The following is a 20091-nucleotide window of genomic DNA, read 5'->3' on the forward strand; positions in this document are numbered from 1 at the left end:
TTCTCCATTTGAGAGACTTTCTTCTCCCACTGGAACTGAATTGCTTCTGGTATGTGGTGGCGCTGGGAGCAGCACCCAGAAGTGATTTACTCTTTCTTGCCATGCACATTTACGCATAGCAGGGAGCACAAGGGATTCCGTTCCAAATCCCGCCAATGGGCCACCATTTAGTGAGGCCCAATGGCTGGCCCCTTGCCCCTGTATCAGAGACTCCCCGGGAGGAGGGGAGGTCTCTGATATTTGGCGGTGGGGTCTCTGATGGAGGAATGGGGTGGACAGAATTTGCATTGTGGTGAGGTGAGTGGAATTTGAGTACACCTACATTGAATGCTTATCCTTTGGTCCACTGCTTCAGGGCCATGCTGGCAAATACTTGCACCAATACACGCCTGCATGAATCCCCAAAGGGCCAGAGCATCACGCAGGCATAGGGAATCTGATTAATAGGATGCAAATGAGTTTTTTGCCTGACATGAAATTCTCTGCCGTATCGGGTACTCTGCTTCTGGCGGGGGAAGAATCTCTCCCCCATATGTTTTTTAAAATAACTTTACATTTTATTATGTTTTGTTAATGAACTGAACAAATTGCTTCCTATAGTGATTTTCCTTGAAGGTGGCTGAATAAGAGTAGCTAAACAAGTGAGTCGAGGCGACATGGCCTGTTACAACTCTAACTGATGGAATAACTAGCACACTATGGTTTTCTCTCTGTTGTGCTGCCACACAGAAGTGAAAAACAAGTGCCATCTTTTCTGTTGGGAGGGGAAATCAGTATACTTACTTTGTTGTGCCTCCTAGCAACATGTTATCGAACACTCTCAGGAGGCACTAAGACAATAATTTCCATTTTGGTGAAAACAGTACAAATTTGGTTTGCATTGCACTGTATTAAGAGATGCCTGAATACCAATTACTCCTAATACTCCATTTCCTAAATATTTAACTGTTTTGCAAAACACTCAGTTTTGTGCATTTCAAGAAATTCTTTTGATATACGCGATCATTAAAATATGCTGGGCTGGATTCTCCGCAGCCCCCGTGCCAAAATCGCGTTACGGAGCTGCCTCCGAGTCCGCCATGGCGCTCAGCGAGGCCGCCGCCGTGTGCATTTGTGGATTTGTAACAGGAAGTGCAAGGGCCCGTATCCGCAGCTAAAGCTGCGTGAATTATCCCAGGGCCCTGCTAACCCCCTGAAGGTCTATCTTTTTTTGAAGAAACTCGGGACTGCAACGTCAGAGTTTTTACACCGACGTGCTGACATAGCTGCATTTTGGGAGAATCCCATTGATTTTAAAAAGTGTCACATATGGTTTTAAAGCCTGTTAACTGCATTCTGTGTTGCATTGCATCTGTTTGACTCATTGTAACCAGAAAATCAAAAGTATGAAAATAAATTGTGGATTCTGTGAAAATTGAAATGTTGGTTTATAAAATCATTTGCACTAATTTTTGACTGGATCTGCAGGCATAGCAGCAATTGCATGGTAATACTGGTTTCACAAAATAACATTTTAAAATCTTCCTTACAAAGGAAATTGCGGAAAGCAGCTCATCTGGAAGTACATAGGGAAGGAGATGGCTCTAGTACCACAGATAATACTCAGGAGGTATACCACCAGCCTGGAGCAGGCACCAACTACAGTCTTGGTACAATCTTGAGAGAGATCTTACATGCGTTTTATTTTCCAGGGTGCGTATTCATTTCATTAGTCTGTCTCTACATAGATTCCTTTTGTTACACTCATGTTCAGCTAAATGTTTGAGTGTTCTGAAACTCTAACAAAAAATTTTTCCTGTCTTAATTTCCCTTTTCTCCTCTCCTCTTCTGGCTCCAGCTTCTGCTGAGACAGCGATTCAAAGGTGCCGGTAAACTTGCAATATCCTTCTGGTGTGAATGTAGGGCTTTAGTGATTGTAGATATTTTGACTGTGGGCTGTGATCTTCATCTTTGCAGGGTCCATGTAGGGAGTTTCTATATTGGTCTCTGTTCACAACTGGAGTGGGAAGCTTGTTTTTTTTACTCTATCCCTAGCCCAGGATGGCCAAGGCTAAATGCAGTTCTGAAATACTCCCCAGATAGTTAACCGCTGCACAGAGCAGGAATAGATTCGGTACTGTTCTGCTCTGTATAGCATGTGCCTTCAGGTAGTGCACAATGCCTTGGGGAACAACTTGATGAAATATTACCTGAAGCTATATGAATGTCATTGTATTGATATAATAATGCATTGTAAATATGAATCTAACAGCAACATTTTTAAGGGCGGCACGGTGGCACAGTGGTTAGCACTGCTGCCTCACAACGCGGAGGACCCGGTTTCGATCTTGGCCATAGGTCACTGTCTGTGTAGTACTCTAAATTTATTTTTAAAAAGTTACATTTTTAGATTTACAGTTTATATTTACTTTACCAGAATTGTTTCCATATGATGTGTTATTTTTGGTAAATAGAATGTTTGGGTAATGCGAGAACCTGAAATAAACACTAGTAATAACCAGTCAGAATTAGCGCACTCAAATGAAAGTATATTCATGAAAGTAAGGGTGGCACAGTGGCATAGTGGTTAGCACTGCAGCCTCACAGCTCCAGGGACCCGGGTTCAATTCCGGCCATGGGTGACTGTGTGGAGTTTGCGCTTTCTCCCCGGGTCTGCATGGGTTTCCTCCCACTGTCCAAAGATATCAAGGTTAGATGGATTGGATATGCTAAATTGCCTCTTAGTGTCCAAAAGATTAGGTGGGGTTACTGGGTTATGAGGATGTGGTGGAGGCGTGGGCTTAAGTAGAGTGCACTTTCCAAGGGCCAGTGCAGACTCGATGGGCCGAATGGTCTCCTGCACTGTAAATTCTATGATTCAATGATATTTGTCCCAGACTACTTCATATAGAATACCAAGGTTGTTTCGATAAGAGCATTTTACCTCTTGAACAATGTGGGCTAAACAGCTGGCTTGTAATGCAGAACAAGGCCAGCAGTGCGGGTTCAATTCCCGTACTGACCTCCCCGAACAGGTGCCGGAACGTGGCGACTAGGGGCTTTTCATAGCAACTTCATTGAAGCCTACTTGTGACAATAAATTATTATTATTATTACTAAACTGGGGCAGCAGGGTGACACAGTCGTAGCACTGCAGTCTCACAACGCCGAGGTCCCAGGTTCGATCCCGGCTCTGGGTCACTGTCCGTGTGGAGTTTGCACATTCTCCCCATGTTTGCGTGGGTTTCGCCCCCACAATCCAAAGATGTGCAGGGTAGGTGGATTGAACACGCTAAATTGCCCATTACTTGGAAAAAATGAATTGGGTACTCTAAAATTTAAAAAAAAAAATTATTACTAAACTGAACTTAAGTCAACTTTTCTTCTACAACCCCAAAAACTCAAGTCAGATACTTATCAGAAATTGGGAAGTTAATCTCTTGGTCTGAATACTGTTTCAAATATTTGTATACGGTTCAGATTTTGCTTTCTTCCGGTAAGATTGTCTCTTCAACTCTCCTCCAGTTGTCCCATGGTTGCAGACTACCAGTCCAACACAGGTGACGCTAGTATCTTACGTGTAGCCACTTTGAATCAGTACTTTCCTGTTTCTAATGTTCTTTAATTCTGGAGTTTTACATTTAGGAACTTTCTCTCTGCTCACTTGGCGATTCCAGAATTGCTGCTCATTCTTTTTTTAAAGAATCCATCAAGAACTTTAAACCCTGGTGGACAGCATGCGGAACTTCAAATGAATTTCAAACTTGGTCCCCGAGTGCCCTGACCCTGTGCTCCATGGCTGTGAACATTGAGACCCTGGCCGAGACGAGAGCAGGCCTCCAGGACTGGCAGTGCCAGGTGATGACGGAGCCCCTGGAACTCGCTCCGGCCGTGTCCCTATCCCAAAGAGTAGCCTGGGAGCCATTGGGCACCCTGAGGGAGGAGATGAGGGGGCCCATGCCGGTGACTCCCGCCAGGGATGTGCCTGAGCACCGCAGCCCCTCTGAATCCCCCCACCTGTCCCTTGTGCATCCAATGGGCAGCATGCAGAACAGTGTGGCACCACGCCACATGTGACACCTGGAAGACTGCAGGGTCCAACCGGGCTCGATCATTCCAGAGGACAGCTGTCAAAAGGACCTAGGGCGAGTTGCACAGCAGGCTACCTCCACTTCAGATATACTGAACATCCCACTAGAACGAATGTTAGGGCATGTAATGTTATAGAGTTAGACACCATTTAAGTTGGCACGATTAAAGCACATAGGTTAGTGATAGAGGCTACAAACAAAGAACAAAGAACAAAGAAATGTACAGCACAGGAACAGGCCCTTCGGCCCTCCAAGCCCGTGCCGACCATGCTGCCCGACTAAACTACAATCTTCTACACTTCCTGGGTCCGTATCCTTCTATTCCCATCCTATTCATATATTTGTCAAGATGCCCCTTAAATGTCCCTATCGTCCCTGCTTCCACTACCTCCTCCGGTAGCGAGTTCCAGGTACCCACTACCCTCTGCGTAAAAAACTTGCCTCGTACATCTCCTCTAAACCTTGCCCCTCTCACCTTAAACCTATGCCCCCTAGTAATTGACCCCTCTACCCTGGGGAAAAGCCTCTGACTATCCACTCTGTCTATGCCCCTCATAATTTTGTATACCTCTATCAGGTCGCCCCTCAACCTCCTTCGTTCCAGTGAGAACAAACCGAGTTTATTCAACCGCTCCTCATAGCTTATGCCCTCCATACCAGGCAACATTCTGGTAAATCTCTTCTGCACCCTCTCTAAAGCCTCCACATCCTTCTGGTAGTGTGGCGACCAGAATTGAACACTATACTCCAAGTGTGGCCTAACTAAGGTTCTATACAGCTGCAACATGACTTGCCAATTCTTATACTCAATGCCCCGGCCAATGAAGGCCAGCATGCCGTATGCCTTCTTGACTACCTTCTCCACCTGTGTTGCCCCTTTCAATGACCTGTGGACCTGTACTCCTAGATCTCTTTGACTTTCAATACTCTTGAGGGTTCTACCATTCACTGTATACTCCCTACCTGCATTAGACCTTCCAAAATGCATTACCTCACATTTGTCCGGATTAAACTCCATCTGCCATCTCTCCGCCCAAGTCTCCAGACAATCTAAATCCTGCTGTATCCTCAGACAGTCCTCATCGCTATCCGCAATTCCACCAACCTTTGTGTCGTCTGCAAACTTACTAATCAGACCAGTTACATTTTCCTCCAAATCATTTATATATACTACAAAGAGCAAAGGTCCCAGCACTGATCCCTGTGGATCATAATACTTGTATATATCACGATAAACACCTGGTCACCGACGTCCCGATCTGCCTCGGCCCTCAGGCTGAAGGATGTGAGGGATGGGCTGGGCTGGGAACAGAGGATGTGCTGGGTGCCCTCCGCACCACATTCCTGGCCCTGTCGGTGCGTAGCACCGGAAGGCCTCTAATCCTGTCGGTGGGGGTATGGTAGCTGGCGCTCCTCATGCCAGCAGTACGCTCTGCGGTCCATGTCCTGTGCTCTCTGTGGGGGTTCTCCTTGGGTGGGCCATGTGATACCCCGCCAGCAGGGTGGCACCAGGTTGTTTGTGGGGGTGGGGTGGGGGGGGGGGGGGAGGAAAGAGCAGTGAGCTACCGACTGGAGCCATGCTTAGTACCATGCTTGTGGACAAGGTCCATGGGTGGGGCTTAGCCAGGGATGTATGCTTCTGTTGGGATCATAGCGGGGGTGTGCTGTGGATCCTTTGTGTGGTGCACCGGTTGTGCCTATTTGTCTGGGGACAGGATGCATGGGAGCAGCGGTGCAGTGGGAGGGCAGCGCTTGGTGACAGCCAGTGGTCATGTGGGGTGGGCTAGCTGGTGGGATGTCTGACCTGCGAGGGGCAGTGTGCCAGGCTCGGTGCCAATGGCCAGTGATGGACCAGTACTGGATGCTGCCTTGCTGAGGACTCCCTTGGGAGGCCGTTCAATGCTGGGAGCCCGGTAGATCCCGGGTGAGTGGGTTTAGAACAGACTCAGACGCGTGAGGCTTGGTCATGCCCATTGTGGGTGGAATCCGAATCGCGACGCTTTGCAAGATATGGATAGATCTCGTGAGGTGTACTGGCTGCTGGGAAGGCTGCAAAAGGCACAACTGGTTAACTCTTATTACTTTATCTATAAGGTCAAAGAAAACCAAACTATCAATAGACAAATCAACGGAGACAGATAATGGCTATGTTTCTCTGGATGGAAGAGTGAGTAACAAAAACCATGAAGATGGAAAGCTATTTCATACTTCCCACTGTGAAGTAGTGGGACCTGAAGAGTACAATTTGACTAGAGGAACAGGAAGAAATACACATAGTCCTGTAAATCATAAAGTAAGTGCACTAGAATTAAAACTTTTTGGCTTGCTGTTGGTAAGTCTGTGCACGGCACAATGCTGCCACGTTTGGACTACTGTGAATTAAACCTCAATGATGAGAAATGTTTGCTAAGTGCTTGAATCAAAGGATGAAAGCTTAAACTTGGAGCAGAAAGACTAATTTTTCCAGAAAGACAGGTGGAAGAATTTAAGGAAGAAATTGACATTCGGGGAAGCTATGTGGTTTTGAGACCTGTTAGATGGGCACTGCAGTCTATGCCAGACTTGTATTTATCTGTACTATCTAACTAAAATCTCCTTAATTAAAAACAAGTTTAATTCCATGGGTCACACTTTTACCTTGGAACACAGAATCATCCTCAGTATTTTGATTTCTCCTCATAAAGGCAATATTCATCTAGGACGACAAAAGCTATAGTCCAAACATATAGAGTGAAGAAATCAGACTTCTCAATTAAAGTGGGGATTAGGGGTTAGCCTTCGAGGCAAGTAATATTTTGGTGGTGAAAGCAAGCATTCAGATGGGTTGAATGTGGAGGAAGAAATAACTCTCATCGTTTTACTCTTTAGCAATTATCCCATACTTTTGAATGATATAGTGCAGCAGCAATATTTCAATGACTAAGATAATACAGAACCCTGCGGTATATCAGAGGTAACTGTATGGACTTGGAAGGAGAGACCTTTGGAGGCAATGGACTATCAGTCAATAATGCAAGTGGCAGGAGTGCACCATGAGGGAGCCATGCCATGCTAGGAAGTTATTTGAGTGTGACGGTGTGGTAAAATGTATTGAAGATAGAGGTCGAAGAGGAACAATGATAGAAGTTGCAATCACATAGGATGTTTTTTATAACTGACCAATGCAGCTTTCAATACTATGGGTAGGATTGAATCTGATTTGAGAGTTTTGAACAGAGACATAGAATTACATAGAACATACAGTGCAGAAGGAGGCCATTCGGCCCATCGAGTCTGCACCGACCCACATTAATCCCTCACTTCCACCTTATCCCCGCAACCCAATAACCCCTCCCAACCTTTATGGACACTACGGGTAATTTAGCATGGCCAATCCACCTAACCTGCACGTCTTTGGACTGTGGGAGGAAACCGGAGCACCCGGAGGAAACCCACGCGGACACGGGGAGAACGTGCAAACTCCGCACAGACAGTGACCCAGCGGGGAATCGAACCTGGGACCCTGGCGCTGTGAAGCCACAGTGATAATCACTTGTGCTACCGTGCTGCCCTGAGACAGGTGGTAGTTTATTTGAAAAGGAATAATATGACCAAGGACATGGAAAGGGAAGATTGCAAAGAAGGGGACAGTTAGATAGAATTGGAAGCTTTGAGATTTGTGTGGTGGGCAGGGAACCGTATGGTGCTTTTTGAAGCTGAGGATCATTCTTGAGGATATCTAGATTGATGAGGTTGGCCATGGGGTCAAATAGGGGAAGGTGGGTTGATGGGAGTGATGAGCAGATGTTAGGCTTTATAAATTAGAAATTTAATGAAGGTGTGGAAGGAAAACATTGTAAAGGAGGGTAGGGCTCTGTTGAATAGGAAACTATGAAGGGTTGGGAATCAGGAGTGGGAAGAGGAGTTCAACAACAACAAATGGCCACCATTTTACACAAAGCAGTCTGTCAACTCATATATGGGAAGCAGACCAAACATTGGTGTTAAGGTCTGACAGGATGGAGCTTCTGCCTATTCCTCTATATCCACTGAACCCTAGCCCATTTTCCAGGGTCACGTTTCATTATGTAGGCATGGTGGGCTTCCAGTGAGATACTTCTTGCAAAGGGCCATGGAAATGTGTTACTGCAGAGTGTTACATCTGCAGCACCAGAAAAACTGGTGAGGGTTTTTGAAATTACTCCTAAAAAAGCACCTTGAAGATTGGGAAAAAAGGCTTTCCACTGAGAACCTCCGCTGAGACTGGGGCCTTCAGAAAATATAACTTTGGAATTAACTAGAGGTCTCTCTTGGAAATTCTGGGCCTTCATAAATGCCTTCAGGGGCCTATTGCCACCTTCCACATGATTATGGGCTGAGAAAGTGGTGGTAACTAGAAAGGAAAGAAGGAACGTTTTCCAAGGAACCAATGTACAAGGCAGGTAAACATCAGCCAGTGGTGATCGGGGAGGTGGTGGCAGAATCCCAAGGGCAGTGCGATGCCGCTAGGCTCCATCACAATTAGCTGAGGCTAAATGTAGACTAGTATAAAAATGGGCTGTGGATTTGGAGCAGAATGGATTAAGGTTACATTCTAATAGCGTACAGTAAGATCAGCCATTCGTTTGTAAGCTCTATAGGTGACTGTTTCATCAACTGTGATTTAATGGGCTAGAACAGTGGTTCCCAACCTTTTCAGTGACACAGCACGCTTAATGAGGCAAGCAATTCCACAACACATGGCCATTATACAAATTGCCCCATAATGTCCAGGGACGGGGCATAAGTTGCGCGGCCATACATTCTGTGTGCTCTATTTAAATCAGCATTCTGACCGAAATTCAGTTTAATCAAAACCCGTTATGTTCAGTGCAACAATGAATCCAGTTAAAATGCTAATAGGTATTGGACAATCAATGCCAACCAGAAAGCAAGAACAAAACATATGCAGGATGAAAAATTTTGATAGCAGTTCTCAAGTTCTGTACTACTAAACAATTATTAATATTCACATTTAACTAATCTGGTTGATCCACTTGAGACAGAAGAAGGAATGCTCACCCATGATCCTTTTGGAAACCAGGGATCTCTCACTTTCAGCATCAGCATTTCCCTTCAATACCAGCCACCCACACACAACACTAACTTCTATTTAAGAGACTGTTCACATGGGATCCTGGCAACCTTGCTCCTGCCCAAGATCTTGTTCCCGCCTAACAGTTTTGAGCAAGAGATGGCCCTGACGAATGCTAATGAGACCTGGGAGTTAAGATGGAGCAGGGTGGTGAAATGGGGAACTGTTGGATAATTCCTGTTATATTGGAATATATTTGTGTAGCCAGCAATTGCTGATTTTCAATCAATGTTTGTATTGTAGTTTAAAAAAATATCACTACTTGTCTCTTCCTGTATTGCGTGATGCATTCACTTTTTGGTTTCTTTATTTAAAAGACCCCTTCAATCTCAAAATCAATGGAAACACTTTCTTTGTGTAATAAAACGATTGACTTCTCAATCTGAGCTATACTGGATATTAATCAGAATTTATCTATATGTGCATTGCACTGTACAGTTTACCCTCCCCCCCCCCCCCCCCCCAAACATCACACACATACACACCCCTGCACCTGGAATTGCTGTTGTTCGTACTGCATCTGACTATTTGCTGACAGTTACAATGATCTATGATTTACAATTACCCATGGAAATGTACCAATCCTAACATACATACAGTAGGTAAAGTTAACAGAGGCTGTGACCAGAAATCAACACAACACTAAAACTGATATAGGCTCTAACGGAGCTCTAACTCCTTTTAAGTTAAAAGATCTGGAGGGTTTATTGCTATGCTAGCTGAGGGGGCACTTGTGCCCGGCAGCTGGTGGGAGGAAAATGGATTTTGAACACAGCATTTGAGCAGCAGCTACAGCGGGAGCTGGGCGATCGCCGAGACAAACGGTTGGGCCTTGTCAGGTGGCTTGATGCAAGGGCGTGTGCACGGGAGCACTTTTTCTCACACCACGCAAGTGTGCTGCGGCACAACGGTTGGGAACCACTGGACTAGACGATGACCGAGGAGGTGGCCACAGGAAGGTTGACAGAAGCAGCACAGGTCGCAAGCCAGACTTGGAAGGTTGAATGATGATGCAAGGTGATGGTGGCGCTGTTTGGAATAAGCAGGAAGGTAGATAAAAGAAAGGAGATGCGGAGGTGATCAGAAACAGCTTTGTCAGAGATCTGAAGTCCATTTGTAGTTTATAATACAACTGGTGCTGTTAATTTTCATCCTGTGATAGGTGACTCAGTTATGCATAAACATTTTCAGCACCAACCTTGTTTTGTAGTAAATCTTTCACTTAAAAGATGAACCTTTGCACTCCAGCGTACAACAATTGCTTCCCTGCAAATGAGAGAATATTCAAATCTCAGATAAATTCAATGCACAAATGCACAACACATTTCGTGATGCCTTTTATGAAGGAAGTTGAATCCAGGTAAAATATTGCACTTTTATTATTTAGCTTTGCTCATGTTTACATTTTTAAACAGGAAGGACCTAGACCTGTCATAAATGTATCAGATGATGTTTCAAGTGATGAAGATGGCGAGGCTGGATCACAAGCATTCACGCAACGACGCACTGGGGAACGAACGTCAAGTGACAGTGTGTTACGGAATAGAAAATCTCACCAGTATAAAAGACACTACACTCCTGAGGTTATAGACTAGTTTCTTCTTTAGCACCATAATCAACAATGTGTTCCATGCTACATTGTATAGAGTAGAATGGACAACAACATTACCAGACTTAGTTAAATTTGGATTATTAGAATTACTTTTGCAAGTAATTTCACAATGAAAAGACTAATAAAATGAAGGTCAAAATGAATATGAGGCAGGAGAGCATTTAAAATTTTTAAACTGTGTTTCAATTGTAGATTATACCTACTTAAATAGGGATGGTGCACATTTTTGGTTCCAACTAATGAGTTGAGTTATACATTTGAAATATCATTTCATGTCAAAATTATTTTGCAGGAGACTGCTAAATCTGCTACGAGTTGTAGTTCTCGCAGTTCTAGACAAGATTCTGAAAGCACACGCCATGAATCAGAAACTGAAGATGTATTATGGGAGGACCTTTTGCACTGTGCTGAATGCCGTACTTCCTGCACTAGTGAAACTGAGGGAGAAAATTCCCACTTGAATTCCTCGGGAAAGAAGGAATACAGAGATGATCCATTTCACCCGGTTTGTTTGAAAATTTGTTTTATATAATGAGCCATTGTTAAATATTCCTTTAATAATATTAAGCACATTTTTGAATGAATCCTTTTGGTTGACTAAAGGCAATATTTAATTGTTACAGTTACACAATTAATGTTTTGTCAATAGTTTCAGACTGGTGACATCTGTCATGATGCAGTTTCTCATGCTTAGGAAAAGAAAAGGCTGCCTTGCACTTATATATTGAAACCAAAACCTAATAATTTGGAAGTCTTGTAGCATTCCCACCTCTGAGCCAGAAGGTGTGTTGGTAATGTTGAATATCACCTGCAAATCCTTCTAATACATCTATGGCAGACGGTAAGAGCAGGAGGCAATCCTGGTAAGTCGGAACCTGCAGACGGTAATGGTAAACCACTGCTGTGCCTTGCCAGGCACAACCAATACATTGAAGTCCATGGTCACCAAAGCCTTCTTAGGGCATGGTACCTGGAAAGAGAGAGCGAATACCAATCAGAAAATAGCATTTATGATAACTTTAAAAAATAAATTTAGAGTACCCAATTCTTTTTTTCCAATTAAGGGGCAATGTAGTGTGGCCAATTCTTACCCTGCACATCGTTTTGGACTGTGGGGGTGAGACCCATGCAGACATGAAGAGAATGTGCAAACTCCACACGGACAGTGACCCGGGTTCGATCCCTAGTCCTCGACATCGTACGGCAGCAGTGCTATCCACCATTTATGATAACTTTGGTCAATACAGTGTTTATAACATTTTCAAAAATATTTGTAAGTCAACATTAAGCATGATTTTTGAATTAACAAGTTATGCATTTACTCCATTATTAAATTCTGCCATTGCTTTGGTTGTGACCAGACTGACTCCGATTCCTAACTTCTGCTATACCTTTCCTAATCTCGTGATCATTGGATGCAAATCTGGAACTAATTTTCTTTAATTACATGATACTGAGGGAAGTTGTGTACACTTACTGCTGCGCTGGCTTATTTCAGCTAACTCGGCACATATCAAGGATACAAACTGTGACCTGTATGTTATCAGAAATGTAAATCAATTTTGCACTTTGCAGAGAGTCATCCTGCTATTTGGAGTAATGTGTAGGTGCATTCAACGATTTTCATTGAGTCTGTTGAACTAAGTTAAATGTGTAAGATGCAAGTAAACACAATTTGAATGTTTTTAGAACTTGAAGATGATTGAAGACATTGTCTTTGGCCCTCTCATCAACTCCGTATTCCAGCCCCCTCCTCACTCACCGTCTCGGGTTGAAACAGGTTGCTCAGTTGTTCACAATCTAGGTGTTTCATTTCAGCCTTCTCCTTCACAAAGACCATCTACTTCCACCTCCACCATCCTCTGTCTCAGTCTGTCTACTGCTGAAACTCTCACGCAAGACTTCAGTCACCATGGCACTATGCTCTGGAATTTCCTTCCTAAACCTCATTGTCTCTTAGCTGTTTTACATGCCTTTCCTCCTTTAAGACCCATTTTTAAAGTCTGATGTTATGATCAAACATTTGGGTCACTATTCACAATCCAACTCTAGCTCATCATCCATTCTTGGTTGATTAGGAAGCCATGAGATTTTTATTAAGGATGCTATATTAATGCTAGTTGTTGTTATAAAACTTTGTTCATTTTTGCGGGAACACTGTCATGGTTGCAATTATTGCCTATTCTTAATTGCCCTGAGTTGCAGATGGTCGGCCTTATGGTTCAACTGTTGTAACCTTATGGTGAGAAAAGCACTAGCAGCAGTAGCATTTCATTTCTAAAGTAAACTTGGATTGCAATTTTACAAATACAACAAGAGGATGTAGTTACAGTAATATCATGTGCTTTTCTAAGGGATAGTTTTGTAATTATGAATACCTGTATTATTAATTGAGAAAGGAAAAAAGGCTAAGAATCTACACCAGCAGTAAAGGAAGAAATGAGATGGTGTTTGCCAGATAATTGGACGCCGGCATCTCCACATCAAAGATAATTGGAAGGAATGCATAATGAGGATCCTTCAACTGCAAGTTAAAACTTTTAAAAATCTGATGTGTGTTTTACCAACATCTGTTCTTTTTTCAGAGTCATTTACCATGGATTCACAGTTCCAGTATAAGCTTGGAAAGAGTAAGTGCAATCGTCTGGGAATGCAACGAGTGTAAGAAAGCTGATATGTCTGTGATGGAAATCAGTGGAATGATTATGAAAAGAGTGAGTATAGCACTTTAAACAGCGGGGGGGGCGGGGGGGTGGAATTGTTTAACTTAACGCTGTAACTAGATGGCCACTGACGTTGCTCCTGTACATACGTACTGCTCCATGCAAAAATGAAAATCAAAAGTTGTCACTGCTGTGCCCATCCTGCTTGGGCCACTTTGCCCATGCACCAGTGACATCACTACACACAGGCATACTGACATCTGAGGATTGCACATGCGCGAATTTCAAAATTTGGTGTTTTTTGTTTTAGCTGTTGAGAGAGAGGCCTGCTCTCTCCCTCCCTTTGTTTTGCCATTGGTAGGCTCTTCGCAAATATATGACGGAGGAGGCCACCGAATGGTGCCACTAAACGGACACCATATACAACCACCATGAAATCTGGCACACTCCGTGCGGTACCCTCCTCTATCTCCCTATCTCTGATAATTTATCCAGTCCCCACAAGTCTCACTAGCCTGCTCTAAACCTTGCCCTATATTTATGACCTCTACCAACCCGTGCAATCCTCTGTGTTTTGCGTCTTCCTACAATTCTGGCCTCCTTAACATTCTTCATTGCTCCTAAATTGGCACCCGTGCTTTCTGCCACTCAATCACATATGCCTAGAATTAACCTCCTTAACTTTCACTTCCAAGACTCACTTTATCAAGAAGAATGAGGATTTACTGCGAAACAAAATTTGTTTTCGATGATTACAAATTCATGTTTCACAATTCTGCTCCGAGTGCACGTTAAAGGGACGCTGCCACCCAACTGTGATGATATGAGCAGCACCATTAAACACCTCTTCCACCACTTACTTTCCCATGCAAAATGCACATCTGTCCTTTTACCTCATTCTCCCATTTGTTTAGGGCCCTAACCACTCCTTCCAGATGAAACAGTGATTAACTTGAACTCATTCAATTCGGTATACTGTATTTGTTGCTTGTGATGTAGACTCCTTGACACTGGGGAGACCAAACACCGATTTGGGGATCGCTTTGCGCAACACGTCCATTCAGTCTGCAAGCGTGCTCCCAAGGCTACGGTTGCTTGTCATTTGAATTCTTCATCACACTCCCACTCTGACCTCTCTTGTCCTTGGCTCCTTACACTGTTCTAATGAAGATCAAAGAATAGCACCTGATCTTTGAATTAGACACTTTAGAACCTTTTAACTCAGCATTGAATTAACAATTTCAGATCATTGTTCCTATTTTTATCAGACAGCAGCTGTTGGCAACAATTCTGCTGTAGTCATTTAGGGTTTCTTTAGACACATAATTTTTTTTTTTCATCATCCCTTTTGTTATTGTCTTCCACCGTAACAAAGGCCTTAGCTTTTGTTGCCCGCACCCCTTTCTCTGCCTCCCTGATGAAATGTGGGGACAAGGTTGAGTTCAGATGTATCTTTTCATATTGGGAAAAAAATTGATAACTGTTATTTGAAAACTTGATATTGACGAATACGAACCAGGAACAAGAGTAAGCCATTCAGTCCCTCAGGTTTGCTCTGCCATTTAATAAGATCTAATGGTAACCTCAAATCTGCCTCCCACCTACCAAAGATAACCTAACACCTCCTTGCTTATCAAAAATTGAACAACGTCTGCCTTAAAAATAGTCAAAGTCTCTGCTTCCGTCACCTTTACAGGAAGAGTTCCAAAAACCCATGACCCTCTGAGCATAAATTTTGCCTCAGCTCCATTTTAAATGAGCGACCCCATATTTTTAGAAAGTGACGGCTAGTTCTAGATTCTCCTACAAGAGGAAACATCCTCCCCACATCCACCCTATCAATACCTCTCAGGATCTTGTACGGTTCAATCAAGTCACGTCTTACTCTTCAAAACTCCAGCGGGTACAAGCCCAGCCTGTCCAACCTTTTCTCCTACAATAACCCAACCATTCCAGGTATTAATCTGATAAACCTTGTCTGCATTTACATTCTTTCCTTAAATTAGATGTCCAATATTGTACACAATACTTCACATGTGGTCTCAAACCATGCCAATATGTTACTCCCTATAATACGAGCTCTTATTTTCTGCAATAACCTTTGATGTGGCACTTTGTCAAATGTCTTCTGGAAATCTGCGCTTAGTACATCCACTGGTTCCCCATTATCCACAGCACATGTTACTTCTTCAAATTAATTCATTCCTTTCATGAAAACATATTGACTCTGTCTGATTACCTTATATTTGCCCTGCTATATCTTCTTTAATAATGGCGTTGAACATTTTCCCTATGACAGTTGTTAAGCTAACTGGCCTGTAGCTTCCTGCTTTCGGTCTCCCTCCCTTTCAGAACAATTGAGTTACATTTGCTATCTTCCAATCCAATGGAACCTTCCCCGAATCTAGATAGTTTTGGGAAATTAAACCAATGCACCAATTATCTCACTAGCCACTTACTTTAAGACCCTAGGAGGAGGTCCACCAGGACCCAGACTCTTGTCAGTCTGCAGCTCCAATGATTTCCTCAGTACCACTTCTCTGGTGGATTTAACTTTCCTGAGTTCCCTCCCTTTCATTTCCGGTTTATAGCTGCTGGGATTTTTTACTTGTATCCTCTGTGGCAGACATTGTCAAACTCGGGGGTGCGCCCCGCGGGTGAGTCGCGTGCGGTTGTCAGGAGGGTCATGGATCCGTCCGTTGTGGCACTCCCGATCGCGCAAATCCGCGCGCAACAGCCGGCTTTTAACTATGCCGGCTGCAAGCGGCCTTCAAAATTGCCACAAACATATTTTAAAAATTGGGCCGCACTGCGCATGCGTGCCCGATCATCGGTGTGCATGCGCAAAACTATGCGCATGCGCACCGATGATCGGGCATGCATAGCGCAGTGCAGCCGCATTTTTTTTTAATATGGTCGCAGCTTTTTCTTTTTTTACAAGTTCAGGGGGCCAAAGGGACCGTTGGTGCCAAAGGGACCCAAAACCATTTCCTCATTTTTGTCAGCAACAAACGAGGTAAATCACGCAGGTCAGCCGGCGTGGGCCGCGAAGGTTGGCCAGGTTGGGTCCCGGGTTGGCCGGTTGGTAAAAATGGGTCCCCGGGAAAAAAGTTTGAAAAATACTGCTCTACAGGGAAGACCAATGCAAAATACATGTTCAATTCATCTTCTGTCTCCTTGTTTTCCAGACTCATTTTCTGTAGGACCAACATTCACTTTGTTAATTTTTTTCTTTTTAAAGTATTTATTAAACATTTACTATCTTTTTATATTTCTGGCTCACTTTCTCTCATACTCGCAGTTTTCCCTCCTCATTAATCTTTGAGTCGTCCTTTGTTGTTTCTAATATTGACCAAAATTCTCTGCCCTCGTCTGTGGCTGGGACTTTCCAGTGTCGCTGAAAGCGAATGGCGTTTTGTCAGGAACGCCAAATTTTCCGTTCTCGCTTGCAACGGGTCCTGCCATGGACAAGACTGGAGAATCTCGTCCATTCTGTCCAATCTTCTGATCTACCATCTGTCTTTGCACAATTATATTTTTTATCTTTAATTTTGAGAGTGTATTTAACTTTTTTATTTAACCACAGTTGGTAGGTCTGTCTCTTGGACATTTTCTTACTTGTTGGAATGCAATCTAAAATAGCTCCATAAATGTTTACTATTGCATCTCTATTGACATGTCCCTTTATGCAATTTGCCAATAAACTAATAAGTTGTTCCTTCTCCTCATTTTTCCTACTGATGGCTGCAAACATTGAAATGCTTATATTTTAATTCCTAATCCTCTCCCAATAAGCTGTATGTAATTTCTGAGCAATGCAAATATTAACTTTCCAGTTGTTTTATGGGAAGGGGCACTGCACCAAATTGGATTCAAACTAATAATATAATAATAATATTTATTGTCACATTGACACTACAATGAAGTTATTGTGAAAAGCTCCTAGTCACCACATTCTGGCGCCTGTTTGGGTACGTGGAGGGAGAATTCAGAATGTGCAAATTACCTAACAGCACGTCTTTCGGGACTTGTGGGAGGAAACCGGAGCACCCGGAGGAAACCCACGCAGACACAGAGAGATCGTGCAGACTCCGCACACACAGTGACCCAAGCCGGAAATTGAACCTGGGACCCTGGCGCTGTGAAGCAACAGTGTTAACCACTGTGCAACCTTGCCACCCTCTATCTAGCTCCTCTGTATTGTCCAGTACTTAAATGATTTCAAGCTAATTACTGCAGCATTCAGAATGTCTCTTTGTGCATTTATAGATTTGTTTGGCAATTTTGTAACTTCAGTTTTTTGAAAACCTGCAGGTTAACAGCTACAAGCAAGGTATTGGTTACCAGCTGTTTGGGAACTTGGTTTCTGTGATTCTTGGCATCACTCCTGTTTTGTTCAGACTCTTTCAGCAAAAGGATGTGGAGCAGCTAGTGTCACTGTCAGCTACAGAACTCTTTTTCATTGCATTTGGTTCAAATGTAAATCAAACAGTTATTATGGTCGTATTAAGCTTTGTGGTGCGTGTGTGCCTCATGTGGATTTTTTTCTTTATGCTATGTGTAGCCGAGCGAACATATAAACAGGTAAGCTGAGATATTTCATGTTCACATATTATCTAAACTCCTATTACTTGCTTGAACCATCTCATGTTTCTTATTTAGCCACATTTACTTCAGGGTCAATTTTGAGGAATTTAATTTGATCAGATTTTACTGGGGCAAAGGAGAAACTGAATTGGATGCAAAAACATGATTAAGAATATGAAGAATTACAATCCCTTTATAAAAGGGAAAGAATGGAATTTATAGTACATAAAGAGGTCATTTAGCTATTTATACCTGCATGGACTTTCTGAAGAAGCTGACCAGTTTGCCCCATTTGCCATGCCATTTAAAATGTTCTTTCTTAGATATTTATTCACTTGACATGTAAGACCTTTTACAGATTCTGTTTGTGCCCATGTTTTTACTAGGTGTAACATAGCAGGTTGGCCTGGGGTGGAAAATTCCAGGCCTGGAGTCCTGTCTCCCGAGCCAATTTAAAAATTCAATCCCATGACTTCTTATTGGCCAATGGAATTAGTTTTTTAAAACATTTATGAAAGCCCATAAAGCATCTCAATTGGATCATCTCTTAATTTTATCTGCTCTAATAAAGAGATCAGGTTTATTTAGTGTGTCCACATCATTTCAGCCTCTCATCCTCTGTGAATATAGTCATTCACTTCTGTGCTCTTTCCATGGCCTTTAATCCCCCCTCAAGTTGAATGCTCAGAATTGAATACCCTTTTCTGACCAATGATTTGTATAGATTTAGCCTTGCCTCCTTGACCCTATTTATGAAAACTAAGATGCCATTTGCTTTTTTCGTGTATGCTAATTTTCACTTGCTTCATGCTAGTTTACATGTTTCAGCATAGGCTGAGAAGATTCTTGGGAAATTTTGGTGTAATCTGCCTGTTACACTGTTTCAGAAAATTCCAGGCAATTCTGTTTTACTCTTAAGAGTACGTCAATTTCTGTTAGGTACATTAAAATCAAGGTGGAAGTCTCTGGATTGTTGCTATTTCAGAAATAATTGAATCTTTCTTTCCTTTTCCTTTCCTTTCAACATTTGCTTTTGATGAAAAAGTAACTTTTAAGGAATAATTGAGCAAAACAATTTCTATTTTCTAGAGATTGCTATTCGCCAAACTTTTTGGCCATTTAACCTCAGCAAGAAGAGCCAGGAAATCTGAAGTTCCACATTTCCGTCTCAAGAAGGTGCAAAATATTAAAATCTGGCTCTCGTTACGTTCATATCTCAAGGTAGATCAAATTTAATATTGTAATCACAGGGCCAAATACATTTGGGTATTCTGCTAAGCACTCACTATAACGGCAACATGAGTACTGTGGAATGCTTGAAGAAAAGCAAATCTCAGATATGCTAAGTTGAAATCACAATTGGCATTTTAAAAGTTAGAGCTTTGCCTGCTGCTGCTCAGGCCAACTATGTCAGAGGTGCCAGGCCAGTCTCAGAGACTCCTATGCTGAGAGTTCTTACTTTCGTTGCATATAAGTGGCTGAGCTTAAGGGATAGGAGTAGGCCATTTAGCCCCTTAACTTGTTCCGCCATTCAGCGAATCATAGCCGATCTGCAACCTAACTCCGTATATTATATTGGGGGCTGATGTGATGAGTGTAAAGAAGGATCCAGAGATGTGGAAATTTGCTCCACTGGATCAGAGACTAAATAAGAACCTTAAATCTGCAAAGTGAGACACCTGGGGCGAAATTCTCCGTTATTGGCTGAAAGTCCGCCGATCGGCGCAAAAAACAGCGCAAATCCGAATTGCGTCACGTCGGAAAAATGGGTCGATAGTCTCCGGCCCGAAATGGGCTAGCAGCGACGTAACGGGATCTGCGCTTGCGCAGTGGTTCACGCCGTGCAGCGTCATACGCGCCGCACGGCGTGACAGCTCATAAGGCCGCGCTGCTCCCCCCCCACCCGACCGCAACACCCGACCGCAACACCCGACTGGATGGCTGGCCGCCGCTCAGCCCCGAGGTTCGAGTCACGCGATGTGGAGGCGCTCCTGGACGCGGTGGAGCAGAGGAGGGACGCCCTGTATCCCGGGCACGGCCGCAGAG

The 20091-nt window shown here is 43.3% G+C and overlaps 1 protein-coding gene across 3 annotated transcripts in view; it reads left to right on the forward strand.

Annotated features, from left to right (window-relative positions):
* The window catches only part of LOC140387963 (protein PHTF2-like), a 172541-nt gene that overhangs the window by 132044 nt on the left and 20406 nt on the right, over window positions 1–20091 (forward strand). For all 3 annotated transcript variants that reach the window (XM_072471352.1, XM_072471353.1, XM_072471351.1), the window contains exons 7-13: window positions 1534–1692; window positions 6165–6363; window positions 10599–10766; window positions 11088–11300; window positions 13381–13509; window positions 17773–18042; window positions 19135–19266. In XM_072471352.1, the coding sequence (XP_072327453.1) occupies window positions 1534–1692; window positions 6165–6363; window positions 10599–10766; window positions 11088–11300; window positions 13381–13509; window positions 17773–18042; window positions 19135–19266 (1270 nt within the window). The remainder of the gene's footprint in view (window positions 1–1533; window positions 1693–6164; window positions 6364–10598; window positions 10767–11087; window positions 11301–13380; window positions 13510–17772; window positions 18043–19134; window positions 19267–20091) is intronic.

Source organism: Scyliorhinus torazame, chromosome 13, assembly GCF_047496885.1.
Source record: "Scyliorhinus torazame isolate Kashiwa2021f chromosome 13, sScyTor2.1, whole genome shotgun sequence".
In the NCBI taxonomy this organism is placed as follows: domain Eukaryota; kingdom Metazoa; phylum Chordata; class Chondrichthyes; order Carcharhiniformes; family Scyliorhinidae; genus Scyliorhinus; species Scyliorhinus torazame.